The sequence below is a fragment of the Sus scrofa genome, chromosome 1 (genome assembly GCF_000003025.6).
Source record: "Sus scrofa isolate TJ Tabasco breed Duroc chromosome 1, Sscrofa11.1, whole genome shotgun sequence".
NCBI lineage: Eukaryota > Metazoa > Chordata > Mammalia > Artiodactyla > Suidae > Sus > Sus scrofa.
This window is the reverse complement of record NC_010443.5, coordinates 222678911-222702132: the sequence shown is the minus strand read 5'-3', so window position 1 is coordinate 222702132 and position 23222 is coordinate 222678911. Positions and strand designations below refer to the sequence as shown.

The 23222-nt window shown below is 41.6% G+C and overlaps 1 protein-coding gene across 3 annotated transcripts in view; it reads right to left on the bottom strand.

The window, feature by feature from the left end:
• Nucleotides 1-23222, bottom strand: part of FAM189A2 (family with sequence similarity 189 member A2) — a 66775-nt gene that overhangs the window by 23130 nt on the left and 20423 nt on the right. For all 3 annotated transcript variants that reach the window (XM_021064674.1, XM_021064669.1, XM_005660150.3), the window contains exon 3: nt 7496-7606. In XM_021064674.1, the coding sequence (XP_020920333.1) occupies nt 7496-7606 (111 nt within the window). The remainder of the gene's footprint in view (nt 1-7495; nt 7607-23222) is intronic.

Sequence of the window (23222 nt, the reverse complement as noted above, 5' to 3'; positions counted from 1 at the left end):
ACCTCAAGATTCTACCGGAGGACTTGACCTCCTTCAGATAAGACAAGGTGTCATTTTACAAAGTACTCCTTCCCACATGAGTCCATTCTTGATCCAAGGTGTTCACTTAAGAGGGAAACCGTTTCTGTGTGGGCTGCACACACATGGCGGCATGGTTCACACAACACCAGGCATCCACATATTAAGAAACCACAGCCATATGGAAACTTTAGGACAAGCCCATCTGGATGGCACAATTTTCCAGATAAGTGACGGTTAATCTCTTGACACAAGGGATCCTACCTCAAAGTTAATCATTATACAAATAACGATGAGTATTTATTACAGTGCCCAGCTGATACAGGAAAGCCCTGAGGCTCCACACAAAATGATTCTTGGCAACTGTACATTTTGTGCTCTTCCTTCTTCCTGATCCTCCATTTGACTTTTTTTTTTTTTTTTTTTTGAATTTTTAGAGCCATACCTGCAGTATATGGAAGTTCCCAGGCTAGGGATCTACTCGGAACTGTAGCTGCCAGCCTACGCCACAGCCAACTCAGGATCGAGCCACGTCTGCAACCTATATCACAGCTCATGACAGCACTGGATCCTTAACCCACTAAGCAAGGCCAGGGATCGAATCCACATCCTCATAGACACTAGTCAGGTTCGTTACTGCTGAGCCACAACAGGAACTCCCATCAACCTTCTTAATCCCATCTCTACCCAATACCTGAAAACTTGTTCTAATTTCTCTTCAATCTCTTTAAGCATCTGCAAACAACCCTGTTCAAATTTCCCCAGTCTTAAATGAAAAACATCCATCCTTCATACTTGATACTACCTCATCTGAAGCTGTCATATACTCTCCTTTCTCCTTTCATTAATCAATAGTACATCTCTTACCCTAGCTGCAGATTAGAATCTTCTGGGAAGTTTTCAAAAAATGATATGTCCATCTTTAGCAACTAGAGAAGTGCAAATTAAAGTAACGAGGAGGAGGAGTTCCCTTCGTGGCTCAGCAGTTAACAAACCTGACTAGGATCCATGAGGATGTAGGTTCAATCCCTGGCCTCACTCAGCGCGTTAAGGATCCAGCACTGCCATGAGCTGTGGTGTAGGTCGCAGATGCAGCTTGGATCCCAAGTTTCTGCGGCTGCAGTGTAGGCCGGCAGCTGTAGCTCCAACTTAACCCCTAGCCTGGGAACTTCCATAAGCAGTGCATACAGCCCTAGAAAACCAAATAAATAAATAAATAAATAAATAAATAAAAATAAACTAACAATGAGATCTTGAGTTAGCCCAATCAGACTGGCAAAAAATTAGAGAGTAATAACACTCGCAGGTAGAGGGTCACTGGTAGTAACATAAGGTAAAGCTCTTTAATAAAGGAACTGTCCATACATTTTAAATTAAATATACTTATTCCCCAACCACTTTGGAAACCTGGTTAGCAGTTTCACATAAAGTTAGATAAACATTTACCACATGACCCAGCAATTCCACATCTACCTGTTTACTCAAGAGAAATGAAAACAGCCCCCCCCACACACAAATACAAAAATGTTCATAATAGTTTTGTCGAAAATACCCCCAAACTGGAAATCACCCAAATGTCCATCCATAGGAGAACTAAGAAAAAAACTGTAGTATTTTTATACAATGAAATACTGACCTGGTTTAAGGAAAAAAAAAAAAAGCAAATAATTGGTGTGACCCAAAACATGGATGAATCTCAAAAACATCATGCTGAGCTAAATAAGTCAGATAGAAAAAGGTACATACCACACGACTCCACGTGTATGGAATTCAAGAACAGGCGAAACTAATCTACAGTGAAAGAAATTAGAAGGGTGGTTGCCTCTGAGAGAGGAGAGATAGCCAGAAAGGAGATAGCAAGCAATTTTCTAGAGTGATGAAAATGTTCTAGATCTTGTCTGAGGATATATACATGAGCATATTTGTCATGATGAATATATACAATGGTCAAAACTCAAAGAACTGCACATTTGAGATCTGGGCATTTAACAGTAAATTTTGTCTCAATTTTATTTATTTATTTATTTATTTGATTTTTAGGGTTACACCTGCAGCATATGGAAGTTCCCAGGCTAGGGGTTGAATCAGAGCTGCAGCTGCCAACCTACGCCACAGCCACAGCAACTCAAGATCCGAGCCACATCTGTGACCTACACCACAGCTCATAGCAATGCTGGCTCCTTAACCCAATGCGCAAGGCCAGGGATCTAACACATATCCTCATGGATAGTAGTCAGGTTTGTTAAAGCTGAGTCACAACAGGAACTCCCTGTCTCAATTTTTTTTAAATGGATGGAATCATCAAATGGTTGGATGTGTAATAAAAAATGAGACAAACAGAATACTCCCTATCCTGGGAGCTGACTCTGCTAAGGTCTCAGCCCCCCTAGGGATTTGCAGAATGGTATTCATGGCAGCACTGCTTCTATTGGCCAAAACCCAAACCACAACGGACAAGAAAATAGTGACCTGGTCAAAGGAATAAAGGGTGTTAGAGCTGCACGTAATTATTTTTACAAGAGAAAAACAATATGCAGGGAAGTGGATATACCATATCTCATTAAAAAATCATGAATAATCCCACCCCATACACGTCTTTGTAAGGTTATATGAGCATGAAAACATGAAAGGAACCTCCCCAGCCTGTTGCACGGACTTGGCGTGACTGATGTAGGTGGGGTGAGGCAAAGAGGGAAAGAGAGCTTCCCTTCCCCAGAAAGATTTCATTTGTCAAATAGCCTCAGTACCGGAGTTCCCACTGTGGCTTAGCAGAAACAAATCTGACCAGTATCCATGAGGACGCAGGTTCAATCTCTGGCATCATGCAGCAGGTTAAGGACCTGCGATTGCCACGAGCTTCGGTGTAGGTCTCAGATGCAGCTCAGATCTAGCACTGTTGCGGCTGTGATGTAGGCCTGCGGCCACAGCTCCAATTCGACCCCTAGCCTGGGAACCTCCAGATGCCACAGGTGCGTTCCTAAAGACAAAAAAAAAAAAAAAAAAAAAAGGCTCCGTACCGAAAAACAATTACATTACAATCCTGTTGATGACAAATTAGGTGTATTTTCATTCACAGAGATGTGCCAAAAAATTGTTAAACAGTTAACTCTGATATCTATGCATTTCTTTTTTCTTTTCTTTTCTTTTTTTTTATCTTTTTGCCATTTTCTTGGGCCGCTCCCTCGGCATATGGAGGTTCCCAGGTTAGGGGTCGAATCGGAGCTGTAGCCGCTGGCCTACACCACAACGTGGGATCCGAGCCGCATCTGCGACCTACACCACAGCTCACAGCAATGCCGGATCGTTAACCCACTGAGCAAGGGCAGGGACCGAACCCGCAACCTCATGGTTCCTAGTCGGATTTGTTAACCACTGAGCCATGACAGAAACTCCAACTCTGATATCTAAAACAGTGAGATTAAAAATTATTTTTAAATTCTGTCCTACACTGTTATGGCTTGTCCAATTTTTACCATTATATAAGCAGAAACAATCCGAGAGTTGGCTTTTGTGGTGGGAACTTTTTTTTAAATTAAAAACACACTTAAAAGCTTTAAGACATACTGATGCCCAGGCCCCCACTCCAGGGAAATTGAGAATCTCTGGGTATGGAGCCCAAGTTCAGATATTCATTAAAAAGTTCCCCCCAGGTGATTCTAAGGGGCAGTCAGGGCAGAGAACCACAGACTTTCTCAGGAAAGTCAACAGTGGAGGTCCTTACCTCTTATACTCTGGCCTCTGTGTGCTCCGGAGCCCCCAGTAATGTAATCACTAGGGATAACTCCTCACCACTGCCCTTAGGAGCCTCTCCTCTCTTGGCTCTGACCCACTTCCTTTATTTATTCATTGTTCAAGACCCATCTCAAATACCTGTGTTCCAGGTATCCTATCTCCACCTTCCCATGGGTACAAGCCCTTCTTCTTTTGCATCCCCAGAGCCCCACATCTCACACTGATGGCCAATCACAGTCTCCCTTGCTTTGCGTTTATTCATTCTCTCCACAAACACCAGTCAAGCACTTGCCACAGTTAACCTATTCTTCCTGCTATGTGATAAACTTCTGGGTCAGAAATGATGTCTGACTTTTCTCTCTATTCTGCAGTCTCTAGCATGTCGTCTTACATGTAATAGATACTACAATTCTGTCAGATGGTCTTCCAAAATACATGACTTTTCACTTCTAGCCTATGTCTGCTATCTTTGCTCCTTCCAATTTTTTGTGTGAATAGTAAATAGGAAGACCAAACTCTGCTCAAACATTTTTCTAGGGGAGTTCCCATCATGGCTCAGGTGTTAACTAATTCGACTAGGAACCATGAGGTTGTGGGTTCGATCCCTGGCCTTGCTCAGTGGGTTAAGGATCCGGAGCTGCAATGAGCTGTGGTGTAGGTCACAGATGTGAATCGGATTTCACTGCTGTGGCTCTGGCGTAGGCCAGCGGCTATAGCTCTGATTCGACCCCTAGCCTGGGAACCCCCATATGAGCGGCCCAAGAAATGTCAAAAAGACAAAAAAAAAAAAAAGAAAGAAAGAAATTCTGGGAACTCTGTGTATGTAAATAAGTGTGTAGGAGTTCCCACTGTGATTCAGCAAGTTAAGAACCCAATATAGTCTCTGTGAGGATGCAGACTGGATCCCTGACCTCGATCAATGGGTTAAGGATCTGGCAGCCGCAGCTCCGATTCCACCCCTAGCCTGGGAACTTCCATATGCTGCAGGTGTGGCCCTAAAAAGGGAAGAAAAAAAAAAAAGTGTGTGGAAGGTGCTGTTGAAAACTCTCAAGATAGCAGAGAGCCAGACCCTGTCCTCGGGGAAATTCCCCATCAGTAGAAGAGAGAAGACAGGTGTATGAATACCTTTAACCCCCAAAAGAAAAAAAAGAGAAATGTTTCTGAGATGTACAGAGTGTGAAAGATTATCTTCTCCAGGGATCAGGGACTGTTTCTTTAAGAAGATAATCATGGAATGAGGCTGAAAAAGGCTGACATCATTTAGTTGAACAGGGAAGTAAGGGACAGGGGACTGGGTGGGGGGAGGAGGGGCACAGGAGAGCACTGTCAGAAACAGGAAAGTAGGGCAGAAGCCTAGGTAATGACATTCGGGCTTGGGCTCAATTATCGGAGTGTGAGCTGCTGCAGTGGGAGGGCAGGAGGAGGGCGAATTGGAGAGGGCCTTAAAAGCCAGAAAATATTGTGAGCCTGTGCTTCCAAAACTCCAGGTTATTAAGCAATGGAAAGAGAAAAAAAACAAAAAACAAAAAAAAGAGGAAAAAACAAAACAAACAAAAAATCCCCCCAAAAACTGTGAAGGATTGTTTAAAAAGAGCATCAGTAACTGTAATTGTAATGTACACATGTAAGGATAACCTGACCCCCTTGCTGTACAGTGGGAAAATTAAAATAAAAAAAAAATTAAAAAAAAAAAAAAAAAAAGAGCATCAGGTTTTTAGTCCCTGAGGAGTCTTCCCATTTGGGAAGGCCATGGGTTTCAGCACAAGACTTTATCACAGTGCTTTGGGAAGTATGGCAGCCTTCTTGCATCCTGCTGGCTTTGACAAGGTGAGGCTGCCATGGAAACAAGTTCCAAACAAATGAGATTTACTTGTAAAGAGTCCACTTCTTTTGCTTTGTGTCACATGGAGATATTTGTTATTGAGAAGTCCTCTTTAAAAAGCTCAGAGATTGGAATGTTATGATAAGCAATGAGGTCCTACTGTACAGCATAGGGAACTATATCCAATATCTTGGGATTTAAAATGATGGAAGATAGTATGAGGAAAAGAATGTGTGTGTGTGTATGTATGTGTATATGTATGTGTGTGTGTATGTGTGTGTATATATATATATATGATTGTGTCCTATGTTGTACAGCAGAAATTGGCACAACATTTAAAAAATACCTTAACAATAACAATAAAGCTCAGAGATGGTCAGAAACTCCACTTCTGGGCATATACTCCATAGAATTGGCCCATTTCCATGGTGTATTATTTACAATAGCAAAGAGGTAGAAAGAACCCAAGTATCCTCCAATGGATAAAGGATAAACAAAACATGTCCTCTGCATACAATGGAATATTTATTATTCAGCCTTGAAAACGAAAGAAACTCTGACACATACTATAACATGTGTACATACTGAGGATGTTACATTAAGTGAAACAAGCAATTACAAAAAGACAAATACTCTATGATTCCACTTATACCAGGTCACCAGAACAGTCAAATCCACAGCATCGGAAAGTAGAAGGGAGGGACTTTCCAGTGTGGCTCAGCAGGTTAAGAACCCAACTAGTATCCATGAGGATGCAGATTCAGTCCCTGGCCTCGTTCAGTGGGTTAAGGATCCGACATTGCCATGAGCTGCAGTGTAGGTCACAGACGCAACTATGGTGTGGCATAGCCTGGGAACTTCCATATGCCGCAGGTGCGGCCCTAAAAAGACCAAAAAGAAAAAAAAAAAAATTAGAGAAAGTAGAAGAGTGGCTGCCAGAGGCCGGGAGAGGAGGGAATGGGGAGTCATTGTTGAAAATGTATGGCGTCAGCTTTGCAAGATAAAGAGTTCTAGAGACTGGATGCACAACAATGTGAATGTACTTAACACTACTGAATGGTTAAGCTGGTAAATTTTATGCTACATGTATTTTACCAAAATTAAAATGTAGGGGGAAAAAACTGAGATAGTACAAGTTCACAACCTCTTATCCATAATTCTTAAATACAAAAAGCTCTGGAAATCAAAAATTTTGATTACCGCCTGCTATCCCAGATTCCACTGGGGTGCTACAGAATGGGAATTTCCATCGCGGCTCAGCAGAAACGAATCTGACTCATGAGGATGCACGTTTGATTCCTGGCCTTGGTGGGTTAAGGACCTGGCACTGCCATGAGCTGTGGTGTAGGTTGCAGACATAGCTCAGATCTGACATTGCCATGGCCGTGGTGCAGACCAGCAGCTATAGCTTTGATCTGACCCCTAGCCTGGGAACCTCCATATGCCACAGATGTGGCCCTAAAAAGACAAAAAAAAAAAAACAAAAACCACCACCACCAACAGAAAAACCAGTATATGAGTCACACTTATCTTCTAAACACTGGAAAAACCGAAACCAAAACACACCTGGTCTCCAAAGGTTTCAGATAAAGGACTGCTGACCTGAATTCTGATATTATTTTTTCCTCTTTAGATATGAGTAGATAGATATTGATTGTGGACAACCGATCCATCTATTCACTAATGATGCATTATATTACTAGAGTTCTGAGGTTCTGCTGGCTGCTCTTTGCTTTGGAAAAAAACAGATGAAGCTGACAACCTGAGTAAAATAATTAGGGGCAGTTCTTTGTTTTGTTTTCCTGCTTCCTTTTACCAACTTCAGGTTTCACTTTAGGATGTTGCCAGGTCCTCGGTGTTGCCAGCTAAATGCTGGCACCATGGAAAGTTTGGCAGGCCATGTGATCTTTCAGGACTGCTTACCAGATCACACCTGGGCACACTGGACACGAACTGGGCCCCTTGGCAGCCTAGGATAAATCCGGCTAAATTCAGGAGGACACACACCACAGAGAGCAGCACAAAGAGGTTGACCTGAAATGGCAAGAAAGACTCAGTTAATCCACAGCAACATGGATGGACCTAGAGATTACCATACTAAATGGAGCAAGCCAGGCAAAGACAAATATCATATGATACTGTTCTTATGTGGAATCTAAAAAAGTGACACCAATGAACTTATTTACAAAAGAGATACAGACTTTGAAAACAAATTTAGGGTTGCCAAAGGGAAAAGCAGGGAGGGATAAATTAGGAGCCTGGGATTAGCATATACACACTACTATATATAAAATAGATAAACAACAAGGACCTACTGTATAGCACAGGGAACTATACTCAGTATTTTGTAATAGCCTATAAGAAAAACAAATCTGAAAAAGAATCTGTGTGTGTGTGTATATAACTGAATCACTTTGCTATACACATGAAACTAACACAACATTATAAACCAACTGTACTTCAGTTAAACATATGCATTTAGTGCCAAAAAGTTAAAAACTGTGTCCGATGATGACCAAGTCATGAAAAAAGAAAGCAGTTAGAAAAAGACAATGACTAAATTCAGAGACAGTTTGTCTGAATAAAAAAATTCATTCTTTTCCTAGAGCAAATTTTTTTAAAAAGTCAGAACCATGTTTTTAATGACAAAACTCCTCTCCCCGCACTTTTTTTGAATGTTTTAAATGTTGCTAAGAAACACCATGGACTCTCGAGTTGTCTCAATTTCCAGTCCCTATTTTTCTTTCTCTTTGCAAATAAGGGAGTTCTGACTTTTAGCTGTCCACTACACCAAGCCATGACTATTTCTTCCTTGAGCCATTGTTATTTTTTCCACACTTTACAGGATGAGGGTAACTAGACAGATGGAGAATTCTAGAACATAAGTGGAACCAAAGAAAGTCAAGGAGCTCAGAGCCATTACCAGCCAGAAATCGCAATATATCTGTGGGCATAAAGATGAGTCTTTTTTCAGCTCAGAAGAGTATTAATACTAAAGAAAAACTGTGCTATGATCTTTCATGTACTCCAAGGTTAGATATTACAAATACTACCCTAAATAGTTAGGAATTGACAAAAATCAACCAAGAAGCCAGTGTTACTTAGTGCAAATTAGAGACTACAAAGGCTTTTCCACGTAACTCTGATTATTATCAAAATCAAACCATACTACCAATATAAAAGTTTGGAGCTAACAGAGTTCCCCCTGTGGCATAGCAGCTTAAGTGCCTGGTGCTGTCTCTGCGATGGCGATGGTGCAGGTTTGATCCCCAGCCTGGCACAGTGGGTTAAGGATCTGGTGTTGCTGCGGCTATGCTATAGGTTGTAGCTGCAGCTTGGATTTGATCCCTGGCCCAGGGAACTTCCATAAGCCATAGTTCAGCCAAAAAAAAAAAAAAAAGATTGAGATTGGAGCTAATGATTATCAGCATTAGAACCAAGCACCATTTCAGGTAGCTGATATGTCAGAATTGGCTGGTAAATGAGTTCTCAAATGAACTCTAGTACAGAAAACTCATTCCTTACTGCTAGTATTCCAAGAAGCTTGGAAGCCTCTCCCCAAACCCAGGGTATAAATCAATATTTACTATCACAAGATGCCTCTTTTCTTAAGACAAATTCTTCCTCTCCAAGAGGAGTCTGGCTTGTGTTTCTCTCCTGTCCTCATTAATTTGTAAAAGGACTATGCACCCTGTTGTCAAATCTTGGGGAAAATACTAGTAGTGGCTACTGTGTTATTATTTCCCAGGCTAGATTCCTTCATGTCTGCAGGGCCTGCCTTGCATGGTGCCCCCTTGCAAGAGCCCCCTCTTGCACTGCGTCATCCCTGATCATACCAAAGCTTTCTGGAAAATGAGAATGCATAACTGGCAAAGGAGTGGACATGGTCTTCTTACATGGGCTTCTTCCATGCCCTGGCAGTTGCTATTCAAAGAGACCTAATATATCTGAAATCTTTACACCAGCAATGCAATTATTGTTACTATGAGGAAGTCTTGAATTTGCCTTTGGAAATTTTCTTTTTTTTTAACCACACCCATGCATGAGGAAGTTCCCAGGCCAGGGACTGAACATGTGCCACAGGAGCAACCTGAGCCACTGCTGTGACAATGCCAGATCCTTAACGTGCTGTGTCACAAGGGAACTCCCTGAATATTTTCTTTTAATGTAATATCAGATGCCTTGAAAATAAAACATGGTTGTGACACTTATGCCCACTAGCCTATCACTAAACTTCATAACTGAAAATTAGCATCATCATCATCTCTTTAGTGGAGATTTAGTAGATCCCAAATCTCCACTAAAATCTTAAATCCAGCTCATCAAAAGACACTATCACCAAAAACAAGAGGCAAGCCCACAGACCTGGAGAAAACATTTCATACATATATTGAACAAGAAATCCATATCCAGAATATACAAACAACTCTTCAACTCAATAATAAAAGGACAAACTAATTTTAAAAACTGGGCAAAAGACTTGAAGAGAGTTCAAAAAAGACACAGGTATGGCCAATAAGCCCCTCAAAAGGTGCTCGATATCATTAGTTACCGTGAATGCAAATTAAAACCACAGAGAGATAAAACTTCACATCAACTAGAATGGTTAAAATAGAGACTAACCACCAAGGGTTGGTGAGGATGAGGAGCACATGGACTCTCAGACATAGCTTGTCCAAGTATAAAATGGTGCCAACACTTTAGGGGAATATTTATCCATGTCCTAAAATTAAATATAAATCGCTCACGCAGAAAAATTTCAAGTAGTTTAAGGAGACACCCCATCCTCAACTCCCTACTCCTTGCATGTGGGCTGCACCAGGTGACTTCCTTCCAAAGACTACAGTATGGAGAGAAGAGTGGGAGTGACTTTCAGGGGCGAAATCTGACAAACACGACAGCATAAGGTTAACATTAGTGAGAAGTCATGATGATGGCCAGCACTCTTTTTTTTTTTTTTTTTTTTTTTTTTTTTTTTTTGTCTTTTTGCCTTTTCTAGGGCTGCTCCTGCGGCATATGGAGGTTCCCAGGCTAGGGGTCTAATCACAGCTGTAGCCGCCGGCCTGTGCCAGAGCCACAGCAACGCGGGATCCGAGTGGCATCTGCGACCTACACCACAGCTTATGGCAACGCCAGATCCTTAACCCACTGAGCAAGGCCAGGGATCGAACCCGCAACCTCATGGTTCCTAGTCAGATTCGTTAACCACTGCGCCACGATGGGAACTCCATGGCAAGCACTCTTGATATGCTCTGGTTAAAAATGAGACTTTGCGGTTTTCCTCCCCCATACCCATAATAACCTCAATCTAACTATGAGAAAACATCAGACAATCCCAACTGAGATACATTCTACAAAATATCGACCCTCCAGATCTTCTCTCTACTCTTCACTACCCTCCCCGCTTCTCAGGGCGACTGACTTGCAGGCAGCATCAATGGGGCTCCTTTGCCCTCCGGTCTGGTTGCGTTCAGCCAATGGGGAGCCTTGGCAGAAGATCCAAGGGAGGGAGGAGCATCAGGCTGGGGTGGTTAGTCTCCCGGATCCTTCTCTGCAGACCCAGGCTGGCTGTGTCCCTCATGAAAAGCCTCAGGTCCTCTCATGGGGTCATCTGTGCATGATCCCAATTTCAGTATTCTGACCCCTCTTCTCTCGCCAGGGCCAGGGATGGTAACAGCTTCACTATTCCTTGCACTCTGCACAAACCTTTATGAAAGGCCCTTAATTAACTCCTTGTCAGATGACAGTTTTATTCTGTCATCTGTGTTTTACCAAAACCTTGACTAAAACAACTTTTACATACATTTTTTTCCTTATATTTAACCTATTTTACCTGCTCTTTTAAGCCTAGCTCCTATTAGTCTCACTTCAAATACATCATGACCTGCTCAATGAAGTGAACCCCATGGGTTACATTCCTGAATTTTACCGAAGCCAATTCATCACTGGGATGTACCATCAAGAAACAGAAATGCCCAGAGTTGATGGAGAAATGCCTTTCGAAAACTTGTGCTTTAAACATGAAAGACAGTGGGACCCAAAAAGTAGAGAACTTGCCTTTCCAGATCCTGGGGCTTTTAAGGATAAGATGCAAAATCCATCCATTTAAGGGCCAAAATCCAAAGAGCTGGTCCTCTCACAAGCACTGGCAACATGAGATGAGCTTGTTATGTTTTTGGTTTTACTGTTACTAATTTGAATCCTGAGTCTTTTCTGATACTCATTATTAACCACGTAGCTTGACACAAAAGGTATGTTTTTGAATTGAGTATTTGGAATTCACCTTGACACTGATCTCTTGCAATTGTGCCCCCAGTTCATTTCAGGTCTCAATTAAGTGATCCAATAAAAGAATGTCTAAGGAACCCGAAGCTATGCAAGAAGAAACATTACCTTCAATTTGTCTGCTGAAAGTTCCTCATAACCTCCATCACATAACGTCATTAACTAATTATGCCTATCACAGCTTGGTATTGTTAAGTGTTGTTTTTGATACAAGATTTCATTCTCTAAATAGACTGACCTTTCCCTACTGCCTAAGGACTTGTATTTTGCTTCCCTACTGTTCCAAGCTCAAGAGGCATGTGAAAAGTCAATATGCATGTTTAAATAAATACAGTTCCAGTAATTGTGTAAATGTTGTTTAAAAATGAATAAGTTTAAAAGAGTGAATTGAACATAAGCATTTAGGTCTACTAATTCCCGAAAACCCATTAAAATGGCAGTAAAAGGAACTAAATTTTAAATGCAGAAATCCTTAAGGACCGAGTGAATAGGAAAATAGCAGTAAAATTCTAGACGTTAGAAAGCCAATGAGAGAGCATAAAGTGACTCAGTGGTCCTGAGAAAACTGAATCCTACAATAGAACTGAGAAAAGCCACAACAGCATTCATTCCTCAGAATCTCCAAAGGTTCAGAAATGCTGGCAGCAGATACCCCGAGAAAAGAAAGGTAGGCTAAAATTAGGACTGACTGAGAGTGTAAGAAGCAATTAGAAAGTGGAACAACCACTATGGAAAACTTTTGGCCGTTTCTAATAAAGTTAAATATCTACCACTCTCTGACTCAGCAATTCACTTTTAGGTACATACATTAATATATATGTCCATTAAAAGACGTGTACAAGAATGTTCACAGCAACTGGTTCACAATAGCCAAAAACTGAAAACAACCCAAATGTCTAAGAATAGGAGAATGGATGAACAAATTGCAGTGTACTCATAAATGAAATAAAACTGACTGCTAGGGTTTGAAAGTTTGTGTCCCCTCCCGCCCAAATTCATAAATTGAAATCTTAACCCCAAAGCGTTGGCCTTAGGAGGTGGGGCCTCTGGGAGATTCTTAGGTCATGAAGACAGAGCCACTGAGGAAGCATAAATTGACTCAGTGGTCCTGAGAAAACGGAATCCTGCAACAGCAGGAAGGAAAGTTAAAACAACGGAATTTATTCCACATGAGTGGAATTAGTGAATTTGTGTATGTCTGTGTATATTCTTTTCTATTTAAATACCAAAAGCTCACCAAATTCCTTCCTTAGAAACTTCTCAAAAACTTTTAATCAAAAAATACTTCTACTGGAGTTCCCATTGTGGGATAACGGAAACGAATCCGACTAGGAACCATGAGGTTGTGGGTTCAATACCTGGCCTTGTTCAGTGGGTAAAGGATCCGGTGTTGCCATGAGCTGTGGTGTAGGTCATAGACACGGCTCAGATCTGGCGTTGCTGTGGCTGTGGTGTAGGCCGGTGGCTACAGCTCTGATTAGACGCCTAGCTTGGGAACCTCCATATGCCGCAGGTGAAGACCTAGAAAGACAACAACAGCAACAACAAAAATATACTACTGCCTCAGAATCCTTTTCTTTCACACCTTCATTTATCTTTTAATTTCCCAAGAAAATACCACTGGTAGCCATTTAATCATGTCTTTTTTCCCCCTGCATGCAGTCTTTTGATACTGCTCAAAATAATGAAAATCAGAATATACTTTTTCCCAGTGGGGCACAAAAATCTGAACCAAGGAACCAAAAACAGAGATAGTCTTAAATAATACTGAGTGGATGAATGAATCAATCAATCAATGAACAAATGAAAGAAATTTGATTCTTACGATAAATACTGCATGGAGGTATCCTGCATCCTTACTAATATTCTGGACTATATAGAGACAGGCCCTGAAAGGACAACACCACATTTACTATCAGTGCCTGCATGAATATGGCTACCATCTTTGGTCTTGGTGGGAATGAAGATCTCATCACTTCCTGGGAATGAAGATGGGAAGGGCTAAGACTTCTATCCCATCATTTCCTAGGAAGGAGTGGACATGGTGGGTGAGTAGGTGGAAGAACAAAGCACCCAGTCCTTAGAATTCAGGTTACATTTTCCCAGAGAAACGAGAAGATTACGGGATCTGGTTGGGCATGCGACTGACATTCTAACACTGATGTTCTCAGAGACAAGCAGTCCAAGCTCCAAACCACTGCTTACTCACTGGTTAATAAGATGAATGTCAAAGGATCCTGACAGTTAATGTAACCACTTATTTGACCCTTAACATTAAAGAATTTAATTCAGTTTGGATCTTCATTTTAATACAAAGATCTAGAATCATGAACAAAGTTACCTGAATACAACACAATGACCCTGGGGGAAAAAACTGAAGACAAGACACCAAACTAAAACCTTTCTGGACTCGCTGAGCAAAATGAATGTTCTAATGGAGCGCTCAGGACCATGGCAACCAACAAAACATAATAAATCACAGCGACTCACAAAGCCCAGCCTCTTGCTGCTTTAAGCCTGTTTCGGGAGCTCACACATGCACTGACTTGGTGTGCCAGTGCGCCTTTAATCCTCAGATCCCAAGAGAACCTGCTCCCGGGCTTCACTCCCTTGACATCCTTTCAACTTCTTCCAGAAGCCTGGCAGATATATTACCAATGTTCAGACTGGCTCTCCCTGCCAACAAGCCAAACACAAGCCTGTTGCTGTGAACAGAACCAGCTGTCTCTCTTTCCTCTCAGAGATGTTGAAGTGTCAGATTTACTCATATCATGGCTGTCCCAGACTTTCTTTTAATAAAATATTTAAAATATAATAACACTGATTTCGAATGCCTTTTTCAACAGGAGTGAAAGGCTTCTTCCTCTCTCCAACAGAGTAAGACACAAATTTTCATCAGTTTGGGAACCAGCTTCCACATAAGCTAAAAGCACTGATAACCAAGAGTTGCAAATTCCATGAAAATATACAAACTTCAAGGTCCTTTCGAGGCTTCCAGTTCTTGAAAGGAAATTCTGCCTTACCTGGGGTCCTGCCCTTGTTCTCCTACAGAGGCCCCATCTCCCGGGGCTCCCTTTCAGCACATTGCCCCTCATTTCCCAGGAAAATGACTTTCTTCATGACCCAAGCAATCAGGTGTGGCAGGGATGGGGGTGTCCCAATCACGTGTCTGGCTCCATAATTCTCTGATACCACTTAGGCAGCTCTGCCACCCTAAATTAACATGTTCTCATTAGGAAGGTGGCAAAGGACCAGGAGCAAAACATCCTACTGAGAGTCTCAAAAGAAATAATCAGAGGATGACAAGACACATGAGATCTGCTCTTGAAACAGGGTAAAAGGGTCAGGAACATGCTCTGCTATGCCTCTCGGGAATAAGGTGGCAAAAGTAAATTTGGATGTGAAGGTAAGAAAGGCAGCGGAAAGTTGTATTTTTATTTTTTGTCTTTTTAGGGCCGTGACCTGCGGCATATGTTAAGTTCCCAGGCTAGGGGTCAAATTGGAGCTAGAGCTGCCAGCCTACACCACAGCCACAACAACGTGGGATCCCAGCCACATCTGAGACCCACACAGCAGCCAACAGCAAGGCCAGATCCCCAATCCACTGAGTGAGGTCAGGGATTGAACCCACATCCTCATGGACACCAGTCAGGCTCATAACCCACTGAGCCACAACAGGAACTCCGGCGGCAGAAAGGTTTAAACAAAACCGTAGGTCATGGAGTTCCCACTGCGGTGCAATGGGATTCGTGGCATCTTGGGAGCACTGCGACCCAGGTTCGATCCCTGGCCCCGGACAGTGGGTTAAGGATCCAGTGTTGTCACAGCTGCAACTTAGATCAAAACTGCTGCTGGGATCTGATCCCTGGCCTGGGAACTCCATATGATATGAGGTGGCCAAAAAAGAAAAAACAGAACAAACAAAAGAAACCCTGCAGGTCTATGATTCCTGAGACTCCATCTCCTTCTCCATTATTCTTTTCTTTCATCTGTGCTTCTCTAATTTTCATTCTTTCCCTACTTCTAGCCCCTATTTTAACTGTCTTGGCTTCCCAAGGTTCAGCAAGTTAGAGAGTCAGGTCTTATGACTCCCCAGCAATGAAAATCACAGCTCTAGAAAAGCCATCCAGAGTCAGTGGTCCAGAAAGGCGGTTGCCATCAAGTCCTTCCCTCTCTGTACTTCACAGACTGTTCCTCACATCAAGAAATTAAGTCTAATACCTACAATGGAATATTATTCAGCCTTAAAAAGGAAGTACTGACACCTCTACCGGCAGGAATGAACCTTGAAAGCATTAAGCCAGATACAAAAGGACACATATTTGATGATTATGATACATGAGGTATGAGATACCTAGAGTCACCAAGTTCACAGAGACAGAAAGCAGAATGGTAATTACCAAGGGAGAATGAGCGGTTATGGTCGGACGTTCTGTTGGGGATGATGAAAAGGTCTGGAAATGGATAGCAGTGATAGCTGCACAGCATTGTGAAAGTATGTAATGCCATTGAACTGTATCCTTTCAAATGGTTAAAATCATCAAGTTTTAATTATGCATATTTTAGCACAATTTTTAAGAACTGGGAAAAAAAAATAGGAAAAGAAGTGGAGGCTAACTCCCAATTTCCTCCCCTTGATTCTAAGCTGGCTTCGGGAACTTGCTGGACCAACAGAATGCAGCCGGCGTGTCGTTCTGAGACATCCAGGCTAAGAAGCCTGGGCCACCTGGGTCTCTTGGAACACTCATCACAGTCACTCCCTCCCATAACCCAGTCACCATTCAGGGTGGCTGTTACCTCAAGAGGTCACTTGTTCATGCTCTAGTCAACAGCCCTGGCAGAGCTTCCAGTCGTGTCAGTGTAAATACATACTGAAATATTTAAGGAGGAAATGTTATGAGGGCTGGGATTTATGTTAAACCAACCCAGTGGTAAAGGAGAAGAGAAATGGTTAGGAGGGTAGATGAAACACACTTGAACATGTGTCATTGATTATTATAACTGGGCAATAAGTACAAGGGAGGTGGTTGTATTTCTCTCAAATTAGGAGTATATGTAAAAATTTCCATTTCAAAAGAATAAGGAAGAGGAGGAGTAGGAGAGAATGGAAGAGGTGGAGAGGAATGAGGAGGAGGAGAAGAGAGATGGGGGGTAGTGAAGATAAAGAAATCAACTGGATTCATTTCTTCACAAAGTCAACTCCTGGAAGAAAAGAAGTGGCAGGAAAAGCATGCTAGAATACAAAAAAGACTGAAGAGACAGAATAGTCAAATGAAATAACTGAACCTTGACTGGGTCCTGGATTTAAAAAACAAACAAAAAAACAACACACAGGGTTACACAAGGGTACTCCCTTTGGATGATACAGAAATGTGCACAGATGATACTTCAGTTGAAAAGGTTTTGATTAATAAAAATTATACAACATTTTGGAATAATTGGGAAAATTGAGATATGGGTTGAATATTAGATGGCAGTAGGAAATTACAGATCATTTTCTTAGTTATGATCATGTTATTTTGGTAAGGTAGAAGAATGTCTTACTTTTAGGAGGTGTCTCCTAAAACATACAGAGGTGAAATACCATGAAGTCTGAGACTGTGAGATCATTCTATGTAAAATGTGTATGTATAAACTTAGCAAATAAGGCAAAAAAAGACCATTAAAAGCTACTGAATCCAAGTGGAGGCTATATGAGAATACAGTGTGTTATTTCCTCAACTTTTCTGTACATTTGAGAATTTTTATAATAAAACATTTAAAAAATATTGATGAGGCTTTTGCAGGTATAAAAGTTACAAGAAGTAGAAGAATGTGCCCACCTCCTATTACCAATGAACTTCTTTCTTTTTTTTTTTTTTGTCTTTTTGCTATTTCTTGGGCCGCTCCTGCGGCATATGGAGGTTCCCAGGCTAGGGGTCGAATCGGAGCTGTGGCCACCAGCCTACGCCAGAGCCACAGCAACACAGGATCCGAGCCGCGTCTGCAACCTACACCACAGCTCACGGCAACACCGAATCGTTAACCCACTGAGCAAGGGCAGGGATCGAACCCACAACCTCATGGTTCCTAGTCGGATTCATTAACCACTGCGCCACGACGGGAACTCCGTGAACTTCTTTCTAAAAGAGCTGAGTAGTCTGCCTGGCGATACAGGGGTCTGGGTGTAATACTCACTCTAAGTCAAGCCTTCTTCTTGGCATAAGGGGATCATCTGCTTCACTTAAGCACGTCTTAAAATAAAAGTCTATCCATCACAAAGGCTCACACAGCTGCACAGAGCTCCCAGGAAGCCCTACTACCCTTAACAGACAAGCCTGCTGTGCAAAGAGACACGCACAAGCAAGGGTAGTGCTTAAGAGCAGGGACTCGAGAAAGACCACCTGAAAATGCATCCCAAGTCTGTCACTTCAGGCTATACTATCTTGGGCAAATTACCTAACCTCTTTGTGCCTTGATTCCCTCAGAATGAAGATACGAATAACATCTTATAGGCCTAGTAGGTAAATACATGCATCTCACTTACGTGTTTATTATTATTATCCCAACTTATTACAAACATTACAATATTACAATTATTACCAACCTAGTTCTTCAGTTATAACTATAATAAATAATAAAGGATCAAAGGACATTCAAAAACTTAACAACACAAAAAAAGAAGGACCAAGATGTCAACCATAACTACTGACCCCCATGGAGAAAACATAGATTACTCACAGAACAGAAAAGAAAAAGACAATGAATAACAAGTGTAAAACTTTGAAAAGTTAAGAAACAAAGATGCTCATTTCAAGAGGGCCAACATCTGATTATTAGATATTCTAGAAAGATAGAGCAGAGCAAATGGAGGGAAGGAAATAATCAAAGAAACAGTAGAGAAAATTGCTTGGTGTGGAAGAAAGACACAAGTCTTCAAATTTAAAAAAACTCAAATTACTCAAAGGTAAAAACAATCAAAAATTATCATGTAAAAAAAAGACCTACAACTAAAGTAGACAAAAGGAGCTCCTGTCGTGGCTTAGCGGTTAACGAACCTGGCTAGTATCCATGAGGATGCAGGTTCAATCCCTGGCCTTGATTAGTGGGTTAAGGATCCAGCATTGCTGTGAGCTGTGGTACAGGCTGCAGACACGGCTTAGATCCTGCGTTGCTGTGGCTGTGGCGTAGGCCAGTGGCTACAGCTCTGATTCGACCCCTAGCCTAGGAACCTCCATATGCTGTGAGTGCAGCCCTAAAAAGACAAAAAAATAATAAAGTAGACAACATGCAAGATAGGCAATGTAAAGCAGAGAGAGGGAAATCCTAGGAAAGAGCAAAAAAAGAAATGCTAGGGAAAAAAGACATGATAACAGAAGTGAAAACTATCTTCAATGGGGTTCAATCCATGGCTTCGCTCAGTGGGTTAAGGATCCGGCATTGCCGTGAGCTGTGGTGTAGGTCACAGATGTGGCTTGGATCTGGCATTGCTGTAGCTGTGGCATAGGCCAGCAGGTGCAGCTCTGATTCGACCCCTATCCTAGGAATTTCCATATGCTACAGGTGCGGTCCTAAAAAGAAAAAAAAAAAAAGTGTTGGCAAAGATGTAGAGAAACTGAAACATGCATTGCTGATTGGAATGTAAAATGACACTGTAGCCTTGGAAAACCACTCTTCAAAACGTTAAACATGGAGTTACCATATGACTCAGCAATTACACCCCCAAGCATACAGCCAGGAGAAATGAAAACATGTCCACAAAAAACTTGAATATTAATGTTCACAGCAGCATTATTCACAGTAGACAGAACAGTGGAAATGTCTATCAACTGATGACTAGATAAATAAACTGTGATATATCCATCAATGGAATATTACTCAGCAATAAAAAGGGAAAAAAGAACTGATACATGCTACAACAGGAGGACTCCTTAAAAACACTGTGCTAAAAAAAATGCTAAGTGAAAGAAGTCAATTACAAAGGATCGTATACTATATGATTCTATTTATTTGAAATATCCAGAAGTGGCAAATTCATAGAGATGGTACAATTAGTGGTTTCCTAGGGCTGGGAATACTGAGAGGAAATGAGGAGAGACTTTTTAGGGATACAGGGTTTCTTTTTTTGGCAATGTGAAAATGGTCTACGATTGGTGGTAGTGATGTTTGCACATATCTGTGAACATGCTAACAACCACTGAACTGTACAGTTATTTTTTTTTCAGGGCCACACCCACAGCATATGGAGGTTCCCAGGCTAGGAGTCAAAATGGAGCTTTAGACTCCGGCCTACACCACAGCCATGGCAACGCCAAATCCTTAACCCACTGAGTGAGGCCAGGGATCAAACCCGCAGCTTCATGGATATTAGTCAGATTTGTTAACCGCTGAGCCACAATGGGAACTCCTGAACTGTACAGTTTAAACGGTGAATGTTATGGTATGTCAATTATATCTCTATAAAATTTTTTAAAAATACAAGAGGGAGTTCCCTGGTGGCCTACCAGTTAAAGATCCCATGTTGCCACTGCTGTGGCTCAGGTTCGATCCCTGACTTGGAAACTTCTGCATGCTGCAGGGGTGGCCAAATATATATATATAGTACATTGAACAAACTTCAAACAATAAAGAGATTTTTTAAAAAAATATAAGACGCTAGATGATTCTCTGAGATTAGGTACCTTTTTTTTTCAACAGAGAAAAAGAGAGTCCTTTAGAAACTCTAGGAAAAATGTAAATCTATATATCAGAGTCCAAAGCTGAAGTAAACTAAGACATGCTACTGAGCAAATGATAGAGAATAAAGGAGCATAACAGATTTGAGTTGGTTGCTTGAAACTGTTCACCTTTGAGTGACATGGGATTACATTTTCTTTTCTCTAGATCCAGCCATTCTTCCTGGTGCCACAGAGAATAACAAGCTGATCCCTTGAACAAGCAGGACTCATGTGCATCAACAGAAAAAGCACTTTGGTTTTCCCCCCAATATTGTTCACGCCCACGTGGTAGGGCTTCTTCTTCCTGAACCCTAGAGGAAATTCAAGGCTAGGGCTATGACTTTCCTGGTCCATAACAGACACAAAAAGGCCCCCAGTCACTCCAAGTCACAAAAAGTCCCATTATGGTCATTAAAATGTCCAGACCTGTGTCCTAGTCAAAACTTGAGAATGCATTTAAATTTCAGCTTCTTTCCTTCTCATCAGGCAGGAAGCAAACTAGCCTGCAGTGAGAAAGGCAAGGGAGAGATAACAATGGTATTTCTCTGCTTCTTTGTGTCCATTTCTCCTTCTAAAGCCTGCCAGCCACAGCTCTGATATTCTGGAGAGGAGGGAGTAAGCGGGAGGCCAGACCAAATGGGTAAACAAGGTGAGAGGCAGGGAGACTTCCCTTGACTGTTCATAACTGGCCTCTGCAAGTATTTATAGGAGACTCTCCTGAATGGGGCTTCCATTGGCTCCTCTGAGATACCCTATTTTTTGAACCTGCAGTTCCCTTAATGTAGGCATCCAGCAGTGCAGGTCCAGCCTCCCTCTGCTGTGGTCTCTTCACTCCTCTATGAGCCCCCTAGGGCAGGATATAACTTCACCTCAGGCCTGCTCTCTCTTGCAGGGTCCACCCATCTAGTGGGCTAGAAGTATGCTTCTTCAGCTTGGTCTGTGAAAGGACATTTATTTCCCAACTGCAGTCTTTAACTCTCAGGCCACAAGGTACTCCAACCAGTTCTTTAAATTCCCCAGGCAGAAGCCCGACACCAGTCTGGTCAACTGGTCAACCACCATGGGACCCATATCAGGTTCTCCTAGTGCTTATCTTTAAGCACCTCTCCCCTCCCCTATGTGGAGGTGGAACACAAAATACCACAGCAATTCAGTAACTTTTTCCAAGCATTTGTCTCTTTAGTCCCTAATCTTTTTAAAGGCTAGGGTATGGAGATTAGCTCAGGGTTGCAAAACTGGTTTTCACCCAGAAGCTTTGCAAGGCCTGCTTAGATAGTCTAACACAAACTGAAACATGGAGCTGTTGGCATCCACTGTACTTTGGCTTCAGGTGAATCTGGAAAACAAGAACCCAATTCCACCATCCTATTACAATCACATTCATATAATGAAAATACTGTAAATGCTATTATCGGTTTTCACTCTTTCAGAAACAATTTATAGACAGAGACTGAATGGCATAGTTTAAAAAAAATGTTAATGTTAAATCATGGATCATATAAAGGTAATGAATGGTGTTACTATCAAAAGGAGGTAGAAAGGGGGAAGAAGTAGAGCGAATGGCTAATTTTCTCATCTCATAAAAGAGAAACAAAAGATACTACCCCAAGTTGATGAATTAAGAAACAGAAGTTTATCAGGGCTCTCTTGTGGCTCAGTGGGTTAAGGATCCTGCATTGTTGCAGCAGTAGCTCAGGTTCAGTCCCTTGCCTGAGAACTTTTGCATGCCACAGGCTCGGGCAAAAAGAAAATTAGGGCCGGAGGATAGGTAGGAGAGAATAAGTGTTACCCATACCTCACTTTTAGCAAGATGGAGACAGCCATCAGGGGCACTAAAACCAGGAAGAAATTAAAATGGTTAATTTGGGGAAATGATGTCAAGTTTGGATGCTGGGGACAATGCACAGACATCTAATTATTACTTTTTTTCAATCACTCAATGAACTTATTACATTTATAGTTGTACAATGATCACCACAATCCAATTTTATAGGATTTCCATCCCACACTAATTATTACTTTTAATAAAAATAAGAAGGCTAAAAAACTCTTTTTTAAATAAAAAAGATTTTTTTTCCTCTTGAAAGGTACTTGGTAAATTATAAAATATCGCAATGTAAAAATTGCCACAGTGGTATGATTTAAAAAATATATATATATATGGTGTCTATGTCTGAATATGTATATATCTATATATATCACATGTTTGATAACATACATATATAGTATTAAGTATATATATCATATATAAATATATTTTATAGAAATAAATATAAAGTAAATAGGAAATAGGCATTCCTATGTGGCTCATTGGGTTAAGAACCTGACACAGGAGTTCCCGTCGTGGCGCAGTGGTTAACGAATCCGACTAGGAACCATGAGGTTGCGGGTTCGGTCCCTGCCCTTGCTCAGTGGGTTAATGATCCGGCGTTGCCGTGAGCTGTGGTGTAGGTTGCAGACGCGGCTCGGATCCCGCGTTGCTGTGCCTCTGGCGTAGGCCGGTGGCTACAGCTCCGATTAGACCCCTAGCCTGGGAACCTCCATATGCCGCGGGAGCGGCCCAAGAAATAGCAACAACAACAACAACAAAAAGACAAAAGACAAAAAAAAAAAAAAAAAAAAAAAAGAACCTGACACAGTACCTGTGAGGATGCAGGTTTAATCACTGG